This window comes from Lithobates pipiens, unplaced genomic scaffold, assembly GCF_037356315.1.
Source record: "Lithobates pipiens isolate NorthernLeopardFrog02 unplaced genomic scaffold, aLitPip1_a1.2 Scaffold_30, whole genome shotgun sequence".
Classification (NCBI taxonomy): Eukaryota; Metazoa; Chordata; class Amphibia; order Anura; family Ranidae; genus Lithobates; species Lithobates pipiens.
Genome location: NW_027507791.1, coordinates 19,348,945 through 19,368,798, shown reverse-complemented (window position 1 = coordinate 19,368,798; position 19,854 = coordinate 19,348,945). Strand labels below are relative to the sequence as shown.

The window sequence follows — 19,854 nt, the reverse complement described above, 5'->3', positions numbered from 1 at the left end:
GTAAGGATGATCATGAGAAAAGTGAGGGATCTGCTCAGAACTACACATTTGGAGATTGTGAATGAACTCAAGGCAGTTGGGACCACAGTCACCAAACAAACTATTGGTAACACAATACGCTGCCATAGATTGAAATCCTGCAATGCCTGCAAGGTCTCTTCTCCTCAAGAAGGAACATATACAGGTCCTTCTGAAATGTGCCTATGAACATCTAAAATGATTCAGAGAAGGATTGGGAGAAAGTGCTGTGGTCAAATAAGACCAAAATTGAGCTCTTTGGCATTAACTCAATTTGCCGTGTTTGGAGGAAGAAAAATGCTGGCTATAACCCTAAGAACATCATCCCTACAGTCAAGCACGGAGGTGGAAATGTGATGCTTTGGGGGCGTTTCTCTGCTAAAGGTACAGGCCGACTTTGCCACATCGAGGGGCCAATGGATGGGGCCACGTATTGTAAAATCTGTCATGAAAACCTTCTTCCCTCAGCCAGAACACTGAAGATGGGTCGTAGATGGGTCTTCCAGCATGAAAACGATCCAAAACATACCGCCAAGGCAACAAGGGAGTGGCTCAAGAAGAAGCACATTAAAGTCATGGAGTGGTGTAGCCAGTCTTCAGACCTTAATCCTATAGAAAATTATGGAGGGAGCTGAAACTTTGAGTTGCCAAGCGACAGCCATGAAACCTTAAGGATTTAGAGATCTCTAAAGAAGAGTGGACCAAAATCCCTCTTGAGATGTGTGAAAACCTGATCACCAACTACAAGAAACGTCTTACTTGTGTGCTTGCCAACAAGGGTTTATCCACCAAGTACTAAGTCATGTTTTGCTTGGGGATCAAATATGTATTTTACCCACTGAACTGCAACTCAATTTATAACATTTGTATTGTGTGTTTTTTTCTGGATTTTTGGTTGATATTCTGTCTCTATCATTTAAAATACACCTATGATAAAAATGATAGACCCTTCATTAGTGGGCAAGCATAAAAAATCTGTAGGGGATCAAATAATTATTTTCCCCCACTGTATTACTAAATGACCGCCAGGAAGTATGTCCAAGCACGCGCAAATATTGTGACAAATGTGAAAAAAAAAACCTGGTGTGAATGAGCCCTTAAAGGGAACCTGTCATGATGCCTACAGCCTGTAAATGTTAGGGGGGTTGCCACAGCTGTAAGAGCAGAAGAACTGGAACTAGCACCATATTCACCAAATTCAGGATTCAGCCAATGGCAGGCACCAATGCTGGACGAAAGGCTCAGCTGTGACAGGTTCTCTTTAAATGACAAGCGTTGTATAGTCAGATGGAAAGCTCACTTACATTTAATGCTTTTGGTCATACTCTTCGGAACGGAGCAATCGACGGCGGCTGAAAGAGAAGAGATAATGTTTAAGATGAGAGAGAAGCGGAGCGAGTCTATAAACCGCCATCGGGAAGACAGATATATTTGCCAGATCCTGTGGCGGCTGAACCTGCGCTCGGACAGATAAGGATTTCTGAAAAACCATTTACTTTAATGAACTATCTGTGCAAATGTGAATTACTGTCACACAGAAGGCCTGGAGATATTAAAATCAACATCTACAGACTTTTTCCTATGTTCCTGGTCCCTTCCATTCCTCACCTATCACTTTACACATCAGAAATAAAGACCTCTGTCTTCTAATAACTGTATAAATCAGTCGCTCTGGATGGGCAGTTGGATATAATACTCTGGATTCAGGTTGTTACTGTCCTGTAAATAAGGAAATATAATGCTTATCTGCTTTACTTAGCATTCAATTATTTATTAAGTGCTTATATGCCAATGTCAGGTTCTTTATAACATGTCCACTTGCTGGTATGATTTTACGGAAAGATGTTATTGAAACAAATTGTTGTTCTCCAGAGCCTTGGATTGTCTTCGGATGGAGCATAGAGACCGATGGTCTCCTTGTTCTGTAATGAGGTATTTAGGAGTCTAGAGGTCGGTTAAGCTGATAAGGTGTGCCGAGATAGCAGGAATTAATGTCTCTTGTAATTAACGATGTGCTGCTTGTGCAAATTCTTAAGTTAATGATTTAATATGTAAAATGTAAAATGGTAATGTTTAGAAGCAGCTTATCTGGCAAATGTCCAGGATTGCAATTCAAAGGTCTCCTATTCAATAAAGAGTTCAGCTCCTTGGTACACCTGTCATGCCCAAGGATGTCCGAGTGCCTTATTCTCTCTACTTTCTAATAGTTCTAAATACAATTTTAAAACTTTCACCATGAGCAGAGGTTAGTGATTTCCTTATCACTATAAACCTCTGGATGGGCAGTTGGATAAATGGCTCCATGTTTAGGATGTATCCGGTCTATAAACTAGAGGCTCTGGGTGGACAGTTGGATAAATGGCTCTATATTTAGGATGCATGTGATCTATAAACCAGCGGCTCTTGATGAACAGTTGGTAGAAATAGTTCTATATTTAGGAAGTACCTGTTTTATAAACCAAAGGCTCTGGATGGAGAGTTGGATAAATAGCTCCATATTTAGGATGTATGCAGTCTATAAACCAGAGGGGTCTCTATGGAAAGTTGAGTAAATGGTTCTATATTTAGGATGTATGCAGTCTATAAACCAGAGGGCCTCTATGGAACAAGTTGGGTAAATGGTTCGATATTTAGTATGTATGCAGTCTATAAACCAGAGGCTCTCTATGGACAGTTGGATAAATGGCTCTATTTTTAGACTATATCTGGTCTATAAACCAGAGGCTCTGGATGAACAGTTTGATAAATGGCTCTATATTTAGGATGTATATGATCTATAAACCAGAAGCTCTGGATTGATAATTGGATAAATGGCTCTATTTTTAGAATATATCTGGACTATAAACCAGCAGCTCTTGATGGAACGTTGGATAAAAATAGTTTTATATTTAGGATGTATCCGGTCTATAAACAAGAGGCTCTGGATGAACAGTTGGATAAATGGTTCTATATTTAGGATGTATCTGGTCTATAAATCAGGGGTTCTGCATTGACAATTGGATAAATAATTATTTATTTAGGATGCATCTGGTCTACAGTGGTGTGAAAAAGTGTTTGCCCCCTTCCTCATTTCCTGTTCCTTTGCATGTTTGTCACACTTAAGTGTTTCGGAACATCAAACCAATTTAAACAATAGTCAAGGACAACACAAGTAAACACAAAATGCAATTTGTAAATGAAGGTGTTTATTATTAAAGGGGAAAAAAAATCCAAACCATAATGGCCCTGTGTGAAAAAGTGATTGCCCCCCTTGTTAAAACATACTATAACTGTGGTTGTCCACACCTGAGTTCAATTTCTCTAGCCACACCCAGGCCTGATTATTGCCACACCTGTTCACAATCAAGGCATCACTTAAATAGGAGCTGCTTGACACAGTAAGGTCCACTAGAAGATCCTTAAAAGCTACACATCAAGCCGAGACCCAAAGAAATTCAGGAACAATTGAGAAAGAAAGTAATTGAGATCTATCAGTCTGGAAAGGGTTATAAAGCCATTTCCAAAGCTTTGGGAATCCAGCGAACCACAGTGAGAGCCATTATCCACAAATGGCGAAGACATGGAACAGTGGTGAACCTTCCCAGGAGTGGCAGGCCGCCCAAAATTACCCCAAGAGCGCAGCGACAACTCATCCAAGAGGTCACAAAAGACCCCACAACAACGTCCAAGGAACTGCAGGCCTCACTTGCCTCAGTTAAGGTCAGCGTTCATGCCTCCACCATCAGGAAAAGACTGGGCAAAAATGGCCTGCATGGCAGAGTTCCAAGGAGAAAACCACTGCTGAGCAAAAAGAACATCAAAGCTCGTCTCAATTTCTCCACAACACATCTTGATGATCCCCAAGACTTTTGGGACAACATTCTGTGGACCGATGAGACAAAAGTGGAACTCTTTGGAAGGTGTGTGTCCAAGTATATCTGGCGTAGAAGGAACACTGCATTTCATAAAAAGAACATTATACCAACAGTAAAATATGGTGGTGGTAGTGTGATGGTCTGGGGCTGTTTTGCTGCTTCAGGACCTGGAAGACTTGCCGTGATAAAAGGAACTATGAATTCTGCTGTCTACCAAGAGATCCTGAAGGAGAATATCCGACCATCTGTTTGTGTACTCAAGCTGAAATGAACTTGGGTTCTGCAGCAGGACAATGATCCTAAACACACCAGCAAGTCCACCACCGAATGGCTGAAGAAAAACAAAATGAAGACTTTGGAGTGGCCTAGCCAAAGTCCTGACCTGAATCCTATTGAGATGTTGTGGTATGACCTTAAAAAGGCCGTTCATGCTCGAAAACCCTCTAATGTAACTGAATTAGGACAATTCTGCAAAGATGAGTGGGCCAAAATTCCTCCAGGACGCTGTAAAAGCCTCATTGCACGTTATCGCAAACGCTTGGTTGCAGTTGTTGCTGCTAAGGGTGGCCCAACCAGTTATTAGGTTTAGGGGCAATCACTTTTTCACACAGGGCCATGATGGTTTGGATTTTTTTTCACCTTTAATAATAAACACCTTCATTTACAAATTGCATTTTGTGTTTACTTGTGTTGTCCTTGACTATTGTTTAAATTGGTTTGATGTTCCGAAACACTTAAGTGTGACAAACATGCAAAGGAACAGGAAATGAGGAGGGGGGCAAACACTTTTTCACACCACTGTATAAACCAGAGGCTCTGGGTGGACAGTTGGAATGGTTCTATATTTAGGATGCATCTGGTCTATAAACCAGAGGCTCTCTATGGACAGCTGGATAAATGGTTCTATATTTCAAATTTTTTTGGTCTAGAAACCAGAGGCTCAACGGCTCCATATTTAGGATGTATCTGGTCTATAAATTAGGGGTTCTGCCTTGACAGTTGGATAAATAATTCTATATTTAGGATGGATCTGGTCTATAAATCAGAGGCTCTGGATGGACAGTTGGCAGGAGCATAAATGAATAATTGCATATCCTAAAATTCAGAATAAAGTCCTTCTTATTGGGATTGGTGATGGAAGGGAGACCAGAATGATTTCTTCTTTTATGAAGACTCACATGTGCTTTATTTTCTTCCCTTTCAGTCCCTGTAATAGGAGCGTGGTGAACACCGCCAGCCTGCCACCAGTAGGGGAGAACCTGAAAAGCAGGTCTGTGCTGTACACGTGATACTCATAAGTGAAAGTGTGCGTCTTCCCCAAGGAGGGGATAAGGATGATAATGATTATTTCCAAGGAATGTGCACAGCCTGTGAGCGCTCCGCCTGTAAACACACAGCCTTTGTTTAACCACAACAACGCCGCTATGTCTACCACAGTGCCAATCACAGGTACACAGTATCATGGGAACCAGATACACACCAAGATATATACAGGACAGAAATATATGGAGGGTTACTGCAAAGGTCAGGGATAGGCAGGTGATACATATCCTGCTGCTAAGAGACTACAAGTCCCAGCATGCCCCATATTATTTAGAATCAGCTTTAATTTCATTGGGTTTCAAACTTTCCACGGCCAGTGACCCCACAATTGGGGGGCAGTCTCATGAAAAAAAATAAAAGGATTGGGGGCAGATAATAGGATTTTTCACTCTCAGCGTTGTCACCCGAGGACAGGACTAGAGAAATCCAGCGAGCGGATATTTCCTGTGCTGCACTCTTATAAGTTACATTGTTACCAGTTCTCTTCTGTGAACTACAGAACACTTCCCCCCATGTTATAGAGAAGTGGGGGGGGGGGGGGGGTTCTGTAGTTCACAGAACAATGGTAACAATGTAACTTATAGGATTGCAGCACAGGAAGTATCTATTTGCTGGATTTCTGGCAGGATCAATGGGTATTTTCTTTTTTTTTGCAAAGATATAACACAAAACGTTTTCAATGAATTAGTTACAGACCAAGAATGACTATTCGGGTTTCCATACACTTTGAGAATGACCGGCCCCCAGTTTGTTCTCTATGCTTGAGGCCGAACAAGTCCCTAACTGGGAGAAGCTGCTGGTTTCTCACAATATTCCTATATGACGGGCAGACGCTCCATGTGGGTGATGTCATGATGGCCGCACACATTACAATCTGATTTTACCTACTTCATGAGGTTTACCAAACTGTATATAGGGGAGCGCCGTCCTAGACAATCCTTTTTATTTGTATACAAGGACAAGGATGACAGCACAGGATACAGATGATGGCACAGGACGCGGAATGATGGCACAGGGCGCGGAATGAACGCACAGGGCACGGAATGAACGTACAGGGCAAGGGTGACAGCTCTGGGCAGGAATGAAGGCACAGAACAGGGATGATTAAACAACAAGAAACGAGGGCATAGGACACGGATGACGGCACAGGACACGGAACGACGGCACAGGACACGGAACGACGGCACAGGACACGGAATGACGGCACAGGACACGGAACGACGGCACTGGACAAGGATGGCAGCTCTGGGCAGGAATGAAGGCACAGAACAGGGATGATTAAACAACAAGAAACAAGGGCATAGGACACGGATGACGGCACAAGACATGGAACGACGGCACAGAACACGGAACGACGGCAAAGAACACGGAACGACGGCAAAGAACACGGAACGACGGCACAGAACACGGAACGACGGCACAGAACACGGAACGACGGCACAGAACACGGAACGACGGCACAGAACACGGAACGACGGCACTGGACAAGGATGGCAGCTCTGGGCAGGAATGAAGGCACAGCACAAGGGTGACAGCACAGGACACAGAATGAAGGCACAGCACAAGGGTGACAGCACAGGACACGGAATGAAGGCACAGGACACGGAATGACGGCACAGGACACGGAATGACGGCACAGCACACGGAATGACGGCACAGCACACGGGTGGCAGCTCTGGGCAGGAATGAAGGCACAGAACAGGGATGATTACACAGGACACGGAATGACAGCACAGGACAGAAGTGCTCCTCCATAGTTCTTTTCAGCCCTCATCTTTTGCACAGCGCATGCTCCTGATATAGAAGAGAAGACCACCAATCAGGAAATAGATCTGAGAATTTCTAGTGACTCCATAGAAGATGGAGGAAAAAGACCTCCAGAGCTGCGATAAGTTGACTCGAGGACCCTCACCCCCTCCTGTCATCATTGTCCTCTGGGGTAGAACACCAGACCGCACACGGACACCCCCAACCCCTCCGCCATGGTCTGGCTTGTCTCCAATGAAAGCAGAGGGTCTGTACCTTTTGCAGTGAGGATCTTATTGTAGTGGGAGAGCATGTGGTCCCGGACCCGGTACTGCTCACTGAGCTGGCTGCTGTGGCCGATGCAGAAGGCTGGAGGGGGGAGAAGAAGAAAATTAATACAACCAGCAACCACAGAACCAATATACAAAGAGTACCTGTCATGTATACAGAGAAGTCAGGCATTGGAGAGGATTTACTAGAACCGGAGAGTACAAAATAGAATGCAGCTCTGCATAGAAACCAATCAGCTTCCACGTTTTACTGCCAAGTTTAATTGAACAAGCTGAAGTTAAAGCTGATTGGCTTCCATGTACAGCTGCACCAGATTCTGCACTCTCCAGTTTTAGTAAACCATCCCCAATGTGTGAGCTGAAGAATGGCGCTAACAGTTCACTGGAGTTCACTGATGAAGGCCAAGCTATTATTTTTTAGTGAAATATCAGCCCCCATTACAAACATTTCCCTTAATTTCCTGTCTTGGTGACAATGTTGTCTCTTGGAAAAGAAGAAAACGATAAGAACTTAAATAGCTAAATCCTGGATGCATTTCTCCTCACATCTCAAGAAACATGGTTAGATATCTTTAATATGTCCAATATGTAATGCTTGTTCATATATCTTGTATGATAATTGCTTAGTATGTTTGTTCTTGCTTTTTATTAATTTATAGACAACCAATGAACCACTGGCCCCTGTAGAAGAGGTTTAATCGCTACAAACCTCAAAACGCGATGGGAATTGTCTGACCCAGTTCACTACTGGTTGTCTGTATACTTACATACATATGTTTCTTGATATTGCAGTCCGGCAGACAATTTGCCCATCTGTGTGCTAGTCCACCGGACTTTTCAAATGAATGTACTTGCCCACACATGGAGTAAAGTCCATTCATTTTGAACGTGAGCCCCGGGTAGATGGGACTAGCGAAGGAAATCAATGTCGCCGCCTTCATTGGCGAGATTGACACCTTGTGAGCCCCGTCGCCTGGTATGGATTTTAAGGGGATAACCTACTCTGGAAAAACGGTGTGGGGCTCCCCGCAAAGTCCATACCAGACCCTTATCCGAGCATGCAGCCCTGCCGGCCAGGAAAGGGGGTGGGGACGAGCGAGCCCCCGCCCCCTCCTAAGCCGTACCAGGCCGCATGCCCTCAACATGGGGGGGTGGGTGCTTTGGGGAAGGGGGGCCCCAAAGCACCTTGTCCCCATGTTGATGAGGACAAGGGCCTCTTCCCGACAACCCTGGCCGTTGGTTTTTGGGGTCTGCGGGCGGGGGGCTCATCGGAATCCGGGAGCCCCTTTAATAAAAGGGGTTGCACTGCAACTTATATAGGCATAAGGGTCACCAGGTGATGCCACATGGTGACCCCGCCCCTTATTATGTCACAGTCCCAGCAACCCCGGGACCGTGACATCATAAGGGGTGAGGTCACCACGTGACATCACCCGGTGACCCGCCGCTTATGCCTATATAAGTCACCGCTCAACGCGTCCCTGGCATTACGGCCAGAGAGAGCGTCATGTGAACATCGGAAGAAGGGAAGAAGGTGACAGTGACAAGACCGGTCCAACGCTAGTAAAAGAGCTGGAAGAAGATAGCGGAGGCTCAGCAGAAGAACCGAAGAGCAGGACAAGACCCCTGAAGTTGGAAGAAGACCCCCGGAGCTGACTAATAAACTACTTTAAAAACTTGTGTTGTGTGTTTTTTATTTACATTTTTTCCCCCCAGGTGAATGGGTAGGGGTACATCGTACCCCATACTCATTCACATAGGGTGGGGGGCCGGAATCTGGGGGCCCCCTTATTAAAGGGATTCTGATAAGCTCCCCGCCCGCAGACCCCGACAACCAACGGCCAGGGTTGTCCGGAAGAGGCCCTTGTCCTCATCAACATGGGGACAAGGTGCTTTGGGGTGGGGGGGCCACAGGGCCCCCCTTCCCCAAAGCACCCACCCCCCTATATTGAGGGCAAGCGGCCTGGTACGGCTCAGGAGGGGGGTGGAACTTCTGCTTTAGGCACTCCTCGCCCCCTGATATGCCACAATTGTTTTTTGGGGAGGGGGGCGTGTACCTTCTTTTTAGTGGGAATTCCTGTCCCGTTTCCTCTTTCCTCTTCTCTGCTGCCTAGGGACCTAAGACAGGGGAGCAATCGGATCCCCAACCTGGTTAGTTTTCCCATAGGCACCAATGTTAAAATTCGGTGTCCTAGGGGTACCATATTTGGGGAATCAGCACCGGACGGCCTTAGGTTTTCGGGGCTCCAAATGTACACCATAGGTGCTAAAGAGTCTCCCCTACAAGTGTGCGAAGTTTGGTGGTCCTAGACCCAAAGGCCGGTACAATATTTCACCCCAAGCTGGCCAACTGCTGGCCAAGTTTTTCCACAGGCAAGTGACCGGAAACCGATTACTTTGCAAAATTCCGCAAGCGAGTTTCGGGCACTTCCCCTAGGTTCTCGGCCCCCAAACTTTTTGTGCTGGTAGTACTCCTCCAACCCTAGGTGGCCCAGACGATTGCCTGGCCAATAGCAAAGCCGCAAGCTGTCACGGCCGGGCGTCCACAGTTGCTATGACGACGCCTCAGAGAGGAAGGGGAAAGGAGTGAGGCTCCGGGCGCCCACATCACTGGACCGTGGGACAGGTGAGTGTCTGTTTATTAAAAGTCAGCAGCTACACTTTTTTAATAAATTGAAAAAAAGAAAATACATACATATATAAACACATACACACATATATATTCATTTAGAAATATATATATATATATATATATATATATATATATATATATATATTTGTGTATATATTATCTTTTAAGTATTATTATTATTTGTATATATTTATTTTTGAATTTAGTTAGAAAAATAAACTATATCACACACTATAATTGTCAAAAGTGTTGGGACACCTGCCTTTAAAACGCACATGAACTTCCAGAAGCACATTTGTGAGGTCAGGCACTGATGTTGGATGAGAAGACCTGGCTAGCAGTCTAGGCTCTAATTCATCCCAAAAGTGTTGAGGTCAGGACTCTGTGCAGGCCAGTCAAGTTCCTCAACCCCAAACTCGCTCATCCATGTCTTTATGGACCTTGCTTTGTGCACTGGTCCAAATCATTTGGTAGAGGGGGGATTATGATGTGGGGTTGGTTTTCAGGGGTTGGAATTGGCTCCTTAGTTCCAGTGAAGGGAACTCTTAAGGTGTCAGCATACCAAGACATTTTGGACAATTTATCTATATTTATTTATTTCAACATTATATATAATTAAATTTACGTTTTTGTTTATTTGTATATATTTAAAATATTTATATATTTAGTTATAAAAATAAATAAATAAAAAAAACAAAAAAAAACAAAACAAAACAATGAAAGCCAGTTTAGAAAGGGTTTCTAAGGAAATCTAAGGATTTCCCTGACTCCCAGCAAATCACCTCTCCCCTCCCCCATGTCTGTGAACAGCGAGAAGGTTACATGCCGGTTACCGAATGCGCTTACCATTGCTTTTGGTGCTCAAATGTCCTCTAAATGGGCTGGACACACCACAGCGTGGGATGGAGGGGACCCTGAACCCTGCAAAAAAATAATATTTTTACATTTAAATAATCATTTTATAATTTTGCTTTCAAAAAGTGCTGCAGCCACATTACACCCACTGATTCATTGGGGGGGTCTATATTTCAGAAATTCTTAAGCACACCAGTCATGAATAATCACCATGTTGTCTACAATATGTTGATTTCCTATGAGGCCGCGTACACACGGGCGGACTGTCCGCCCAGCTAGGTTCGTCAAACAGTTTGACAAACAGTCCGTTCAAAATTAGCATGAACGGACTTGACCACACACGACGAACGAACAGTCCGCTGAAAACTTGCGCGATGACGTGAACGGCACGTACGACGGGACGAGAGATTCGAAGTCCTATACACTGCAATGCAACCTTCGGCGTGTAAATCCTTTCTGAGCATGCGCGGAACTTAGTTTGACGAACAAGCCTACACACAAGCGGACTGTCCGCTGAAACCAAGTTTCAGCGGACAGTCTTACGGAAATTCCAAAAAACTTTGTTCGTCAGACTGTCCGCTGAAACTGTCCGCTGAAGCCCACACACGAGCGGACTGTCCGCCGAAACACTGTTCAGCGGACAAAGTTGGATGAACAGTCCGCCCGTGTGTACGCGGCCTTATCCTTACCTCCATCAAGTGGCCATGATGCAGTATTTTCCTGATTGAGGTATTTCAGGAAAATACTGCATTATGGTCACTAAATGGAGCTGACATTCATAGGAAATATTGAAAAAAATATGGGGATTATTTAAGATGTTTGTGTGGATGTTTGAAACATTCACATGCCATTTTTTTTTTTTTTTTTTTTAATATAAATATAGACCCCACTTTGTCTTTATTACACAGTACATCTGTCTTAAATTGTTAACCCCTTGCACACCTATCCATGTTTAATGATACACATTAAAAAATAAATAAAAAAATTATATATAAAATGAAATCTGTGCTAGTATGTGAAAAATTACCGGTATAAAACTATTTAACTAAACAATAAAGAGAATTCATCAAGCAGAAAGACTGATAGACTAAATAAATATAATATATATATATATGATAGTATCTCACAAAAGTAAGTACACCCCTCACATTTGTGTAATAATTTTCTTCTATCTTTTCATGTGACAACACTGAAGAAATGACACTTTGCTACCATGTAAAGTAGTGAGTGTACAGCTTGTATAACAGTGTACATTTACTTTCCCCTTAAAATTACTCAACACACAGCCATTAATGTCTAAACCACTGGCAACAAAAGTGAGCACACCCCTAAGTGAAAATGTCCAAACTGGGCCCAAAATGTCAATATTTTGTGTGGCCACCATTATTTTCCAGCACTGCCTTAACCCTCTTGGACACGGAGTTCACCAAAGCTTCACAGGTTGTCACTGGAGTCCTCTTCCACCCTCCATGATGACATCACAGAGCTGGTGGATGTTAGAGGCCTTGGACTGCTCCATCATCCGTTTGAAGATGCCCCACAGATGCTCAATAGGGTTTAGGTCTGGAGACATGCTTGGCAAGTCCATCACCTTTACCCTCAGCTTCTTTAGCAAGGCAGTGGTCATCTTGGAGGTGTTAGGGGTTAATATTAGGGTTAGGGGTTCATATTAGTGTCGGGGGTTAGGGTTTAACATTAGGGTTATGGGTTTGACCAATTAGTGTTGGGTTAGGGGTTAATATTGGTGTCAGGTTAGGTGTTAATATTAGTGACGGGGGTTAAGGGTTAATATTAGTGTCAAGGTTAATATTAGTGTTAGAGGTTAATATTAGGCTTGGGGTTAATACTAGTAGCGGGGTTAGGGTTTAATATTAGGGTTTATTATTAGTGTTGGGGTTATTAGTGTAAAGGTTAGGGGTTAATATTAGTGTTGGGGTTAGGGTTTGATATTAGGGTTAGGGTTTTATTTTTATTATTCATTTTTTGCTATTTATTTTAATGTAATTATTGCATGTCTATGGAAAAAAAAAAAATAATAAAAAAAAAAAAAAAAAAAACGCACCAATTTACCAAATTCGAGCTACAAAAAAAGCTCCGGAACTTTTTGGAGCTTCAGGTGACTCGGAGTGGAGATATGAAGCGTTTCCATAGAAAATAATAGATTTTTTTCTTCACCAGCGTTTTGGATCTTTGAGGTGTGAATGAGACCCGAGACACGATCGATAACATGCGTTAGGACAGCCCACTCAGATGGACGGCCCATAATTTGGTGCACCGGCCAGGGACTTCTTCTTATGTGCGTTTTCCATGCGTAGGGCAGACCATTGCGATGAATGCCCTATATGTGACGCACGGGAACACCATCACACCCACATGCTGGAAACGGAGCCTCAGACAGCGGGAGGAAGTAACGTGCGTTGTGGTAACGGATTTGTTACACCAAATATCAAAGTTGTGAATGGGCCCCAAGCTGATAAGACGAAGGGCCACCGGGGTTTAGGATTCTTGTTGACCATTTTAGTCGCATTGAATCATATGATCACATGGATACATGCGTGACCACTCTTAGCAATGGCCACACGCTTTGATCCCCCCCCCCCCCCGATCGATGTGCAATTTGTTTAAAACGATTGAATATCTCTAACTTCTGTTCCGATCAATTTAGACTCAAGCCCAATCAGATTTGATGTAACCAAGTCAATCGGTCAGGCAGAAAAAGATTGATCATTTAGAGTCGATCGGTAGCACTGGGATATTTTGTTCACGAAAATGATCGTAATTCAATTGATCAGACTGTGAGATTACTGTACATGAAGGACAAAGAGATGCGTTTGATAACTTATTGATCCTGTGTGTCATATCGATTGAATGAGCTGTCATTTATAGATCGACTGTTCCTATTGGAAGAGACTGATTGTAAAGTAACTCGATCGTTTATCGAAAAATGTATGGTTCCAGCAATTATCCACAAGAGGACGACTGTAAACTCATCAGGAGGGCACCATGCAGGCCAGAGACAGCCAGGCAGCCTGGCATTTTCAGGCAGAGAGGTGGGTGGTGTGCCAGGCGTCCTCCTGGAAGGCGGAATCTTCCGGGCGGCTCTGTGCTGGAAGGCAGATGGAGATTTCCCGGAATCAGAGCCGTGCCGAGGACGGTGAACTCCCTCCAGTCTGACACCACACTGAACAATCGTCTGGAACGGCCGCGATCTATAATTCATGTTGGCCATTCAGAGTCGCGGAATGCGATCTGTGCGCCTGCGGACACACGATCTGTCGACACCGGATTAACGCCGCCACGCCTGGCCTGCTTTTAAAGTGAACCGGTCACAATACAAGCTGACAGCTGACGATTTGATTTGAGCCCCATTCTCACCTGGGCGTAGCGGGAACGCGCATTGCCACTTGCGTTTTTTCCTGCGCTTTTAACACGTTAACGCCCGCTGCGCCTAGAGCTGCCCTATGTGGGACAAGGGCTCCATTCACACTTATACAACTCATATAACTTTGGATGGATGTGGCTTTGACCAGCGATAATGGACAACTGTCCCATGTATAGCATTCATGTGCGACTTTCATGCGACTGTTGAGGATTTACATTGCAGTCTACAAGGCACTCAAGGCAGGATCGGACCAAAGTTGTGCAGGAACCTTTGTAACCATTTCTTCACCGTGCTATAGCCGAATGACTGCCACAGTCGTTCGGTATTGGGAAGGCATCTATTGATGTCCCCCCAGAATCATGCCCTCTGCGTACATCTGGCGTGCTCTGTAATCGCTGTGTCCTTCAAACACAGATTGGGGTAAAGGGCCAATCACAGCTGACCACATGTAAATAGACTTGCCGGTTATCGGCATTCCTTTCCTCACCCGCTGTCACAGAGAGGAGAGAGCTGGTAACCGGCAAGTGTGACAGAGGGCATCTACACTGATAATCAGGGCACCGGTCATCACTGCCCCGATTATCGGTGCAGCCCCACCAGTGCCAATCAGTGACCATCAGTGCCGCCCATCAGTGTCAAATATCAGTGCTGCCAATCAGTTCCCACCAGTGCCGCCCATTAGTGTCAGATATCATTGCCGCCTATCTGTGTCCAGTGCTGCCAATCAGTGCCACCTATTAGTGCTGTCTATCAGTGTCATATAGTGCAGCCTTATCAGTGCCAACAATCATTGCCCATCAGTGCCACTTATCAGTGCCCAGTGCTGCCAATCATTGCCACCTATCAGTGCTGATTATCAGTGTCGCACACCAGTGCAGCCTTATCATTGCCCATCAGTGCCAGTGCTGCCAATCATTACCCATCAGTGCTACCTATCAGTGTCACATCAGTGCAGCCTTATCATTGAACATCAGTGCCACCTATCATTGAATAACAGTGCCCAGAGCTGCCAGTGTCGCCTATCAGTGCCATCTATTAGTGCCCAGTGTTGCCAATCAGTGCCGCCTATTAGTGCCACATATCAGTGCCACTTTTCAGTGCCGCCAATCATTGCCAGTCAGTGCTGCCTATCATTGCCCATATCAGTGCTCATAAGTGCCACTTATCAGTGCAGCGTTATGAGAAGAAAAGTTACTTATTTGCAAAATTTTATAACAGAAACTTATTTGTGTTGAAAAAATAAGTTCATATGGATACAGTGTTGCATAACTGAGTAATTGTCAAAGTGTGACAGCCTGAAATCTGAACATTTGTCTGGGCAGGAAGGGGGTGAAAGAGCCCACTAGGCAAATAGTTAAAGTCACTGCACCTATTTGAACAGTTGTCATTGAAAAATGCGCGGTGCGGCTTGTCATGTGACTTCAGTGTCCAAAGTCGCACAAGTGTGAATGGAGCCAAAAGCCCCAAAGTAGCCCCAGAACCTTTTCGCTCGCGGATCCTTGGGCATTTTTCTCAGTGAGCGTTTTGGCAAGTTTGGCGGTGCGTTAAAACGCGTCCGCTACACGCGCTTGGGGTGCGCCATTAACAACTAATGGCACTGTACAGTATCTAACAAAAGTAAGTACACCCCTCACATTTTTGTAAATATTTTCTTCTATCTTTTCATGTGACAACACTGAAGAAATGACACTTTGCTACAATGTAAAGTAGTGAGTGTACAGCTTGTATAACAGTGTAAATTTGCTGTCCCTTCAAAATAACTCAACACACAGCCATTAATGTCTAAACCGCTGGCAACAAAAGTGAGTACACCCCTAAGTGAAAATGTCTAAATTGGGCCCAAATTGTCAATATTTTGTGTGGCCGCCATTATTTTCCAGCACTGCCTTAACCCTCTTGGGCATGGAGATCACCAGAGCTTCACAGGTTGCCACTGAAGTCCTCTTCCACTCCTCCATGATGACATCACAGAGCTGGCGGATGTTAGAGACCTTGCACTCCTCCACCTTCTGTTTAAGAATGCCCCTAGGGTTGCAACCTCATCCCTTTAAAACCGAACCCATATTATTTACAGGGGTTCTGATGCGGATTAATTTGGTGACTTATCTGCATTAAATTATCCTCAGAACCCGTGTAATTCATATGCATTTGGTTTTCAAGGGATGAGGTGGCAACCCTAGATGCCCCACAGATGCTCAATAGGGTTTAGGTCTGGAGACATGCCTGGCCAGTCCATCACCTTTACCTTCAGCTTCTTTAGCAAGGCAGTGGTCATCTTGGAGGTGTGTTTGGGGTCGTTACCATGTTGGAATACTGCCCTGCGGCCCAGTCTCTGAAGGGAGGGGATCATGCTCTGCTTCAGTATGTCACAGTACATGTTGGCATTCATGGTTCCCTCAATGATCTGTAGCTCCCCAGTGCTGGCAGCACTCATGCAGTCCCAGACCATGACACTCCCACCACCATGCTTGTCTGTAGGCAAAACACACTTGTCTTTGTTCTCCTCACCTGGTTGCCGCCACACACGCTTCACACCATCTGAACCAAATCAGTTCATCTTGGTCTCATCAGACCACAGGACATAATTCCAGTAATCCATGTCTTTAGTCTGCTTGTCTTCAGCAAACTTTGAGGGCTTTCTTGTGCATCATCTTTAGAAGAGGCTTCCTTCTGGGATGACAGCCATGCAGACCAATTTGATGCAGTGTGCGGCGTATGGGCTGAGCACTGACAGGCTGACCCCCCTTCAACCTCTGCAGCAATGCTGGCAGCACTCATACGTCTATTTCCCAAAGACAACCTCTGGATATGACGCTGAGCACATGCATACAACTTCTCTGGTGGACCATGGCGAGGCCTGTTCTGATGGAACCCGTCCTGTTAAACCACTGTATGGTCTTGGCCACCATGCTGCAGCTCAGTTTCAGGGTCTTTACAATCTTCTTATAGCCTAGGCCATCTTTATGTAGAGCAACGATTCTTTTTTTCAGATCCTCAGAGAGTTCTTTGCCATGAGGTGCCATGTTGACCTTCCACTGACCAATATGAGAGAGTAAGAGCGATAACACCAAATTTAACACACCTGCTCCCCATTCACACCTGAGACCTTGTAACACTAACGAGTCGGATGACACCGGGGAGGGAAAATGGCTAATTGGGCCCAATTTGGACATTTTCACTTAGGGGTGTACTCACTTTTGTTGCCAGTGGTTTAGACATTAATGGCTGTGTGCTGAATTATTTTGAGGGGACAGCAAATTTACACTGTTATACAAGCTGTACACTCACTACTTTACATTGTAGCAAAGTGTCATTTCTTCAGTGTTGTCACATGAAAAGATAGAAGAAAATAATGACACAAATGTGAGGGGTGTGCTCACTTCTGTGAGATGCTGTGTATGATCGATTGATAAGGATCAATTCATTGATCTGCGTTACGATTATCTGACCAATCGTCAGATAATTACGGTGGCCATATACACTTTCATAATCAATCATCACAGGGAAGTGGGTTTTTGATTGATCATTGGAAGCCACAAAATATTGATCACATCTGTGTTATTATATATCAATCAAATAGCTGAACAAAGCATGCCAGTGCGCCAACCAAGGCGACACGATCAATAATCTTCCGATCGGCTCTATACAACACAGTCATAGTGAAAGCAATAATGGGAATCTGGCTCCACCCACAGCCTGGTCACGTGATCCACGCCGAGGCAGCGATGCTCTGGTATTGGTTGGGTGTTTGCTGTACACAGACACAGGTCACCTGACCCAGAGCTGAACAATCGATCATGTGTATGAGTTCTCCATTCAAAATCCCAAATCAATAACAGTTATTGAGGAGGATCGAGATTGTCTGCCTGTAGATGGCCATGTGCGAATCGATATGATCAATTGATATCATTAAATGACACTCCACTGATTGGATTGAATAGGAATCGATTGATATATTAAGGCTTCAATTTCGATGTCAGGGGGTCCATCTTCTGTGGTTCAATTTTGTTGTTTTCTGATCAACCCAATAGTAGCCACACCCACTTTGATAGACAACCGATTTATTTTTCGGTTGATCCCCCCCATAGGGTTAATTTTGTGATAATCGACAACCCATACGATCGATATGCCACACACAAGGAAGTGGATTGTGATCGGTAAATGATCAATTACATCTGTTTCCACCGTGCAACCTTATAATCCTATCTATAGGAATACGATCAATCGAATGACTGACCCATCTCAGTGCTGCCGATTGATGCAAAACAGATTAATCGTTTACAGCCTTCACGGATCGACTTCCGTTTTATTAAATCAGATTTATAATGGCGTCTAAATCAATCAGAAGGAAAGTTTTGGCTTTTTGATTGGTTGTAATCATTCTGATTGAACTGCACATTGATTGGGTAATATAATTGTAGTGCGCATGTCCACCGAAATGATGATCAGCAGACTACCAATAGTAATAGAGATAGATCGATCCTTTTCAATTGATAATGTATGTGTAGAGATGCCACCTCATCCCTTTAAACCCGAACACATATGAATTACTCAGGTTCTGAGGCTAATTTCATGCAGATAAGGCACCAAGTGAGTTTAATTATCACCTTAATCAGCCACAGAAACTGTGCAATTAATGTGTTCGGTTTTAAAGGGATGAGGTCGGTGGCAACCCTATGTATGTGTCCCATTGTTCAATATAGTAATAGATGATGAATGGATGCACTGGGGACCCGATCTATAGGAGGACCCCTCATCTCACATGCACTGGGGGGACACCGGATCAACCAATCAGAGAACCGGAGAGATCAGTATGGAGGACCATAAGGCGCAGCGACCCCTCCCCTCCCCCATCGGATGGAAGAAGGAGAAATGTTACATTGTATCCACTCACCGGCCCCTCCTCCACTCCGATCACCGCCCGCCACCGGCATCCCGACCGATCACCGCCCGATCCGCATCACTTCCTGTCTACTCCTCACCAACAGGAAGTCCCCCCCCCATCCCGAACACCGGAGAGCCCCCATCCCGATCCCTCATCACCAACCACGTCATCCCGATTCCCTGCATCATCCTCCAATCCCTTCCATGTCACCCTGATCCTTCTCTACCTTCCATGTAATCCCGATCCTTCTCTACCTTCCATGTCACCCTGATCCTTCTCTACCTTCCATGTCATCCCGATCCTTCTCTACCTTCCATGTCACCCTGATCCTTCTCTACCTTCCATGTCATCCCGATCCTTCTCTACCTTCCATGTCACCCTGATCCTTCTCTACCTTCCATGTCATCCCGATCCTTCTCTACCTTCCATGTCATCCCGATCCTTCTCTACCTTCCATGTCACCCTGATCCTTCTCTACCTTCCATGTCACCCTGATCCTTCTCTACCTTCCATGTCACCCTGATCCTTCTCTGCCTTCCATGTCACCCTGATCCTTCTCTACCTTCCATGTCACCCTGCTCCTTCTCTACCTTCCATGTAATCCCGATCCTTCTCTACCTTCCATGTCACCCTGATCCTTCTCTACCTTCCATGTCATCCCGATCCTTCTCTACCTTCCATGTCACCCTGATCCTTCTCTACCTTCCATGTCATCCCGATCCTTCTCTACCTTCCATGTCACCCTGATCCTTCTCTACCTTCCATGTCATCCCGATCCTTCTCTACCTTCCATGTCATCCCGATCCTTCTCTACCTTCCATGTCACCCTGCTCCTTCTCTGCCTTCCATGTCACCCTGCTCCTTCTCTA

At 44.8% G+C, this 19,854-nt stretch overlaps 1 protein-coding gene across 1 annotated transcript in view; it reads right to left on the bottom strand.

Moving 5' to 3' along the window:
* SPATA7 (spermatogenesis associated 7) overlaps positions 1–19,075 on the bottom strand; it is a 79,119-nt gene extending 60,044 nt beyond the window's left edge. Inside the window, exons 1-4 of the mRNA XM_077463734.1 lie at positions 18,995–19,075; positions 10,710–10,784; positions 7,218–7,310; positions 1,323–1,370 (exon numbers count right to left, since the gene is read on the bottom strand). Coding sequence (XP_077319860.1) covers positions 1,323–1,370; positions 7,218–7,310; positions 10,710–10,784; positions 18,995–19,034 — 256 coding nt within the window. The 5' untranslated portion in view covers positions 19,035–19,075. The remainder of the gene's footprint in view (positions 1–1,322; positions 1,371–7,217; positions 7,311–10,709; positions 10,785–18,994) is intronic.
* Between the last annotated feature and the right edge of the window lie 779 nt (positions 19,076–19,854).